At 47.4% G+C, this 8,407-nt stretch overlaps 1 protein-coding gene across 9 annotated transcripts in view; it reads left to right on the forward strand.

Annotated features, from left to right (window-relative positions):
• nup98 (nucleoporin 98 and 96 precursor) overlaps positions 1-4,803 on the forward strand; it is a 126,345-nt gene extending 121,542 nt beyond the window's left edge. For 6 of the 9 annotated variants that reach the window (XM_038819057.1, XM_038819054.1, XM_038819056.1 and 3 more), the window contains one exon: positions 1,931-2,145. In XM_038819057.1, the coding sequence (XP_038674985.1) occupies positions 1,931-2,145 (215 nt within the window). Of the gene's footprint in view, positions 1-1,930 lie in introns of all 9 variants that reach the window. The other 3 variants (XM_038819059.1, XM_038819053.1, XM_038819061.1) reach the window with 1 other exon arrangement.
• The last annotated feature ends 3,604 nt before the right edge of the window (positions 4,804-8,407 follow it).

Genomic DNA, 8,407 nt, shown 5'->3' on the forward strand with positions numbered 1-8,407 from the left:
GGAGTCTAGAACTAGAGGGCATAGGTTTAAGGTGAGAGGGGAGATAGAAAAGAGACCAGCGGGTAAATTTTTTCCACAGAGGGTGGTGAGCATTTGGAACGGGCTGCCAGAGGCCGTGGGAGAGGCGGGTACAATTTTGTCCTTTAAAAAGCAGTTAGACAGTTACATGGGCAGAGTGGGTACAGAGGGATATGGGTCAAATGCAGGCAAGTGGGACAAGCTTAGTGATAGAAACTGGGCAGCATGGACAAGCTGGGCCGAAGGGCCTGTTTCCATGCTGTAAACATATATGACTCAAAACAATATTGATTAAAGGATTAAAATTGACTAGGTGAATTGGATATTCTGAATTATCCCTCTGTGTACCTGAACAGGTGCTGGAATGTGGTGACTCGGGGCTTTTCGCAGTAACTTTGTTGCACTGTTACTGTAAGCCTACTTGTGACAAAGATTATTATTATTGACTCCGGACACCAGGGGAACTCCCCTGCTTTTCTTCAAAAGAGTGCCTTGCGGTCTTTTGCATTCATCTGCTGGGAGAGGATGGGGCTGTGGCCCACCGTCACATCTGAAAGAGGAATCTCCAACAGTGAGGCACTGCCTCCGTACTGCACCAAGTGTCAGTCTCCATTTTGTGCTCGATGTTGGAGTGGGAATTGAACCTGTGGCCTTCTAGCCCAGGGGTGGGTGAGGATGGAGGGGGGAAGAGTGCTACCCATTGGGAAAGCCCATCCTGATCTGGTTTCAAATCAGTAGTTGCCCTTTGCACTGTTAGCCTCTCTAATCAGGGCGAATGGGTCATAGGTCAAATTTAACTAAATTAATGAATTTTTAACTACAGCTTATTCTGTGAGTGTAAATTCCATCTTTCCTTTTAGGCAATTATGCATATTAAAAGCCTTGCATCTCGGTGTATTTGCTGTCTGGTAATTAACCCCAGGATCCACGATCTTTTGTGGGAGGACATTAATAATAATCTTTATTGTCACAAGTTGGCTTACATTAACGCTGCAATGAAGTTACTGTGAAAATCCCCTAGTTGCCACATTCGGGCGCCTGTTCGGGTACACAGAGGGAGAATTCAGGATGTCCAGTTAACCTAACAGCATGTCTTTTGTGACTTGTGGGAGGAAACCGGAGCACCCGGAGGAAACCCACGCAGACACGGGGAGAACGTGCAGACTCCGCACAGACAGTGACCCAAGCCGGGAATCGAACCTGGGACCCTGGTGCTGTGAAGCAACAGTGTCAACCACTGTGCCACGTAGAAGAATGTTCCAGATTTCCACTCCCTCTAGCGTGAGGAAGTGCTTCCTGACAGGTCAGCCCCCAAACAGCCTGGCGATCCTGCCCCCTTGGGCTGGACTCCCCATCAGAGGAAATAGTATCTCTGTTGACTATTGAATCCTTTAATCATAAATACCTCAATTAGATCATCCCCTACTATAAGTTCTGGTAAGTACAAACTGAAATCTATACATTCTGTTCCAACTTGGTCCATTTAACCAGAATGACACCTGGTTTATATACAGTGCCCGAGCGTCACTGGATTAAATTGGGTGGGGAGTCGAGACAAGGATTTGTGCACCAGGCGGATTTGTTGGGAACCAGGGCAGTGTTCTCTGAAGAAAGTCCTTTAAGAGTGACGGTCATGGCTGGAGCAGTTTCTCTCTCTTGCTGTTGTTTGACTGTTTTGAGAGTTTCTAATGATTAAGTCCCCTTGCACCTTGTCCACCCCATCCTCCAGAATCCCATCGAGTAATCCTGGTGTAGTGATGCATTTGTTTTCTGATCAATAGTGATGTTGTGACAGCATTATGTGGGTAAAGCTGGGAGAGAGGGCGATGTCTCTGGTTATTTTAATAGTGTGTTGAATGGCAGTGAAGTTGCTGTTGTTTCTAACTTGTTTCTCTGTCTCTTTCCCCCCCAGACATGGCTAAACAGATCGCCAACATGCTGCGCACTGTGCTCGGGCTGCAGCACAGTGCAGAGTCACCCAGGGACAGAGCCCCCAGTCTCCAGCACGTTCCCCTACGCTTGCTCGCCCCTTACATCCGCAAACTGCCCATGCCTGAAGACTATGCTCTGGAGGAGCTGCGCAGCCTGACTCAGACCTATCTGCGGGAACTGGTTGTCAGCCCATAGCCTCCTGCCCTGCTCAAGGGTGAGAGAACAGTTCTAACACTCTCCGCCTGTACACTTTCCCCTCCTCCATCCCTCTTGAACTAAAGTTCCTGTGACAAAACTGAGACGTTGCTGCGAATTTCCAATTCTTCACCGGCCGCTGTTAAACGGAGGGACCATTTGGCGACTTTTTTTTTTTTTAAAACAGGCGGCTTCCTGAGCAAGAACTGTATCCGGAATGTTCTGAGGTGCCACATGGCTCGCATGTCGGTGGGACTTACTTGCTTTTTATTTACTTCTGTTCTAAGTTAAGTCATTATACAGGTCTAGCAGTGTTGAGGAAAGATATGCAGTAGCACCTGCAATCTGTCAAGTCCGGGAGCTGGTTCGCTTAAAACCTTCTGGCTAAACAATTTGTCGCTTTCAAAGGGATCAAACGGACAATAAACATTGTTTTTTAAATTGTGTTTTGTGCAGCTGCAGGATCTGACTATTAACAGCACATTGGTGCGCGTGATGTTGAGGTAGAGGATCCCTCTGTGCTGGATGTCACTTGTCGCTAGATGATGCCAGTGAGCTGCGTCACCGTGCAGTAATCCCAGCCCCCAATGGTACATGATCCCACGGCCTAGGAAATGGGGGAGGGAGATTCGCTGCTTTGGAGTTTAGGTTAGTCACAAAGCATGCAAGATATGAGAGAAACCGCTTAGATTTGTTTGTTTAAACCCACAGCTTCAACAACCCCTGTCTCCCCCCCCCCCCCCCCCCCCCCCCCCCCTCTCTCGGCACAATTTCCCAATCTGTCAGAAAAATGTGGATGTGTGAATTGAATGTGTGTGTGTTGCCTGGAGAGCTAGTCTTTGGAGTTTCTGCGTTGCCGACGCTGCTGAAGGCTGTCTGCTGCGGAGGGGTCAATACAGTTTTTAATTCTGTGGCATGTTCTAACTCAGGGCCCCTCTATTTTCTCTCTTTTCTTTCTGCCCACTCCAACAAAATAAAAGGAATTTAATCCCTCCAGGCCCTCTTGCCCCTTTCTGGCGTTTTTCAGTAACATTCTTCCTTTTTGTCGCTTTCCAACACCCCAGGCAGAGCTGGTAAATGCAGCCCCAGTCGGACAGAGTAGAATCAGGCCGGGGAAATCGGTCAGCACGAGGAGAGGGGGGAGCTTGCCCCAGGTGTCACTCGGGTTCAACCCACACCAGTTACAGATGGAAGTGTTCTGGAGTCCACCAGAGGTTTGAGAGATCTGATTTCTGAGTAATAGGTGTGAAAACAGCCTGTGAACTCGGACAAGGCTTGCACAACTGCCTGTGATATCTCCCCACAGCAGGCGAATGGCTTCAACAGATCCGCTCCTTCCCAAACCAGCAGCCTTTGATTATCAGTGCAAAAAATACTGGACTGTTGCATTAGCTTGATCTGCCAGTGCGGACTTTATTGACTGTCCTTGTGGAACCGATGTGATATCTGATGCCCCCCTCACTGCCCTGAATTCACTAGTAACCCAGACAGTACGCTGGACTACCTGCTCCTCCGCGCTCCCTGGTGATTGGAGTTGTGTCCTCACTTGATTGAATGAGACTTTAACCAGGAGAGGCAGCCTGGTGTCAGTGTTAAATAATATCACTGCTAATGACTATCCGAATGTTAGGGCCAAATGAAGCACTTCATATAGAAATAAAAACGGCTGGTGGCAACTCCTTGTCCCTCCAACCCAGCAACTCCATTGTAAACACTGTAGAAGCCACTAGAAGCCAGATACACCTTTTTACACTGTGACACTAACCAAGGCAGAAGGATCGAGAATGATGTCTGAAAGACGGACTGTTGCCTGCAGAGAGACTGAATAAATGCTGAACAGAGACTGGCTGTGCGGTATGAGTAACGCCACAGCACTGGGGGAAAGAGGGGACGTTGTCAAGGCTAAATTTTATTTGCAGAAATAATCATTGGGCACAGCAATATATTATTCCTGAAATCCCTCCGGGATTTTCTTCCCGCTCCCCACTCTGGAATTGTCTGCTGGGTGAGACTTTCCAGTGTGGCATTGGGGCCTCCTCGGCCAGATTTCCCACTTCAGCTTTGCTGTTGGACGAGCCAGCTCCAGCTTTAGTTGATGGAGAGGCAAGAATCTTGAGATGAGGGATCAGTACGAGTTATTGGGTCGCCTCCTTGCGAATGGTCCGGATTAGTTGGGTTGCCTGGGAGTAAAATGTAGCCCAGGTACGTTGTACCCCATCAAAACCGGCCGTCTGCTCTGATTGGGACCCACGAGGCAGTGTGTAAAGATCAGTTGATTTAATTAACAGATATTGTTTACTTGATGTCAGTGAGGTCTGTGTGGATGTGAAAGATACTCGTCACCAGTAGAATACAGGTCACAGTGTCGCACTATGGAAATCACAATATCCCTAAATGCTTTATAACGGTATTTTAATTACCATATTCTAAATCTTCACCCTTCCTGCCTCTGGGTATTCCCAGCTCATGCCCTGATGGTCGGTGTGTGTGTGTCTTGCAGGTGGTGTGACTAAAGATGCATTGAAAAGTTTTTTAATTAAAAAGGAAATTGCAAATAAAGTAAATTCTCATAGATTGTTCAGAGTATTCTTTTTAACTGTTTTGTGTGGGGAGAGGGAACATGCAATATTTTTTAATAAATGTGCAAATTTCAATGAAGACTGTTGGAAGCATTTTATTTGTGTCCGTCTGTATTTTCGTTCCCGGGATGTGGGCATTGCTGGCTAGGCTGGCGTTTACTGCCCGTCTCCAATTGTCCTCGTTAAGTCAGGAGCGGAATGGAATACTCTCCACTTGCCTGGATGAGTGCAGCTCCAACCACAATACTCAAGAAGCTCAACACCATCCAGCACAAAGCCGCCTGCTTGATTACTCCCCCTTCTACAAACAATCACTCCCCACACCACTGACGCTCAGTGGCAGCTGTGTGTTCCATCTACAAGATGCACTGTAGGAATTCTCCTTGGGCAGCACCTTCCAAACCCACAACACCACCCTCTAGAAGGACGAGCAGCATATACCTGGGAACATCGCCACCTGGAGGGTCCCCTCCACGTCACTCGCCACCCTGACTTAGACGTATATTGCCTTCACTGTTGCTCAGTCTAAATCCGGGCATTTTCTCCCTAACAGCACTGATCTACCAACACCATAGCATTTCAACAAAGCAGCTCGCACCACCTTCAAGGATAACTAAGGATTGGCAATAAATGCTGGCCTGCCCAGCAATTCCCAGAAGATGAATTTAGACGAAAACTTGTTTCCTGTAAAATCCCCCCCTCATTATGATCCCAGAGGAGTCCCGATTTTGTTACACTCCCAGCTGATTTTGTTTAGAAACTGGAGGGCAGTTACTGAACACGTTCACAGCAGTCTGCGAGTGTACTTTTAGCACAATGAAAAAAACAAACTATGTTACGCTAGACAAAAAGATCAATGCAAACATAAGTAAACGAGTCAAATCATTATTCCCTCAGCGCAACTATGCCTTTCCAGTTGCATACAATTTTTAAAAATATATGTTTTATTCAAGGACAGGATTCAAATGTTCCCCTGACAGCTCCTACTCTTCCTCCAGGTTCTCCAACCTCGCAAATTTGCATCCGATGAACAAATCGGTCAATCCCTGTTTCCTGCCACCCCCGAGGCCTCGCATCCAAACTCCCCACTCCCGGCGTTGTCGCAGATCGGTGTCCACATCAAGACACCCTCTAGCCCCAAATGCTGCACCCACACCCTCAGGGCTGATACTAAGGAGTACTTGGCTGGCGAGAATGGCAGAGTGCGTGGACAACAAAGCCCTTAAAACTTGTTCCCCTAAATGATTCTGCCTCCATCCAACTTCTCCCCCACAACCCATTTCTTAACCCTAGCAATATTCGCCGACCAGTTGTAGGTTATCATGTTTGGCAACACCAGCCCCACTCCCGCTCCAGAAAGGTCCTCTTTTAAAAAAACAAATTTAGAATACCCAATTCATTTTTTCCAATTAAGGGGCAATTTAGTGTGGCCAATCCACCTACCCTGCCCAATCCACCTACCCTGCACATCCTTGGGCTGTGGGGGAGAAACCCACGCAGACACGGGGAGAATGTGAGCTTGGGAGCGTGCGGTGGGGACGGCCTTTTATCCAACCTCACGGATAGATATGGTAAACACGTGATTCACAGCTGAACACACCCTGATGCACACACACACCTCGGCTCTGTGCCAACAATGAGCTGCTGCTCATTACACCCAACTGACAAGGATATTTTTATTATTTTACTAAACGCAGGATTGCTCAGTTTATTAGCGTGGGTGGAACTGGTCACGTTCTCAGTCTGTCGCTTGTTGCTTTTTTAGTCCATTTAGCTTCCTAATTTGTTCCTGCGGAGCAGGAGCTGCAGGTGTGATTCACAAGACCAGCCTCTCTCTCGATAAGTGAACGTGTTTGCAATCCGGAGCAGTGGAATTCCAGAATCGGGGGCTTTGGAGAAGGAGTTGGAGGGGGTCTCTGAAATTGGAGGTGGGGGGGGTCTCTGAGATTGGACGGAGGGGGGGTCTCTGAGATTGGAGGAGGAGGGGGGGTCTCTGAGATTGGAGGAGGAGGGGGGTCAGAGAGGAGTTAGGGTTGCCAACTTTTTTTTCCATAAATTTAGAGTACCCAATTTTTTGTTTCCAATTAAGGGACAATTTAGCATGGCCAATCCACCTACCCTGTACATCTTTGGGTTGTGGGGGTGAGACCCACACAGACACGGGGAGAATGTGCAAACCCCACACACAGGGCTGCCAACTTTGATTAAATGTATTCCTGGAGGTTTCATCACATGACCTGCCTCTCCCCCCCCCCCCCCCCCGGCCACACATCCACCCCTGTCACTCATGGCCTTCCAACACCAATTGGCAAATTAGCCAATTGGATGATGTTTGACTGTCAGACGGGCGGCCTTTCTAGCCCCATTTTCAATATATTTATAGCTGCTATTCAAAGAAAATGACAAAAAAAAACAAAATTTTCTTCACCTCCCTGTGACCGTTCGTCCAGGCCTGCACACAGCCCTGACCTGGACATTGACCTTCAATCCTGGAGACTCCAGGCCAATCTTGGTAACGCTCCGAGAGAGGGTCTCTGGGATTGTGGGCCCGGGCAGGTTCTCCGGGATTGTGGGGAGGGGGATTCTGCAGTCATTGTCTAATCCTCTCTCCTCCCAATCTGGGAGGGGATTGGGATGATTCCTCATGCTGCCCCTCTCTCTGTCTACCCTGTAACAATATGAATATTGTATGGATAAGATAAAGATGCATGGCTTTAAGGGTAAAGTAGTAGCATGGATAGAGGATTGGTTAATTAATAGGAAGCAAAGTGGGGATTAATGGGTGTTTCTCTGGTTGGCAATCAGTAGCTAGTGGTGTCCCTCAGGGATCCATGTTGGGCCCACAATTGTTCACAATTTACATAGATGATTTGGGGTTGGGGACCAAGGGCAATGTGTCCAAGTTTACAGACGGCACTAAGATGAGTGGTAAAACGAAAAGTGCAGAGGATACTGGAAGTCTGCAGAGGGATTTGGATAGGTTAAGTGAATGGGCTAGGGTCTGGCAGATGGATTACAATGTTGACAAATGTGAAGTTATTTTGGTAGGAATAATAGCAAAAGGGATTATTATTTAACTGATAAAATATTAAAGCATGCTGCTGTGCAAAGAGACCTGGGTGTGCTAGTGCATGAGTCGCAAAAAGTTGGTTTACAGGGGCAACAGGTGATTAAGAAGGCAAATGGAGTTTTGTCCTTCATTGCTAGAGGGATGGAGTTTAAGACTAGGGAGGTTATGCTGCAATTGTATAAGGTGTTAGTGAGGCCACACCTGGAGTATTGTGTTCAGTTTTGGTCTCCTTACCTGAGAAAGGATGTACTGCCGCTGGAGGGTGTGCAGAGGGGATTCACTAGGTTAATCCCAGAGCTGAAGGGGTTGGATTATGAGGAGAGGTTGAGTAGACTGGGACTGTACTCGTTGGAATTTAGAAGGATGTAGGGGGATCTTATAGAAACATAAAATTATGAAGGGAATAGATAGGATAGATGCGGGCAGGTTGTTTCCACTGACAGGTGAAAGCAGAATTAGGGGACATAGCCTCAAAATAAGGGGAAGTAGATTTAGGACTGAGTTTAGGAGGAACCTCTTCACCCAAAGGGTTGTGAATCTATGGAATTCCTTGCCCAGTGAAGCAGTTAAGGCTCCTTCATTAAATGTTTTTAAGGATAAAGATAGATAGTTT

The sequence above is a fragment of the Scyliorhinus canicula genome, chromosome 14 (genome assembly GCF_902713615.1).
Source record: "Scyliorhinus canicula chromosome 14, sScyCan1.1, whole genome shotgun sequence".
Classification (NCBI taxonomy): domain Eukaryota; kingdom Metazoa; phylum Chordata; class Chondrichthyes; order Carcharhiniformes; family Scyliorhinidae; genus Scyliorhinus; species Scyliorhinus canicula.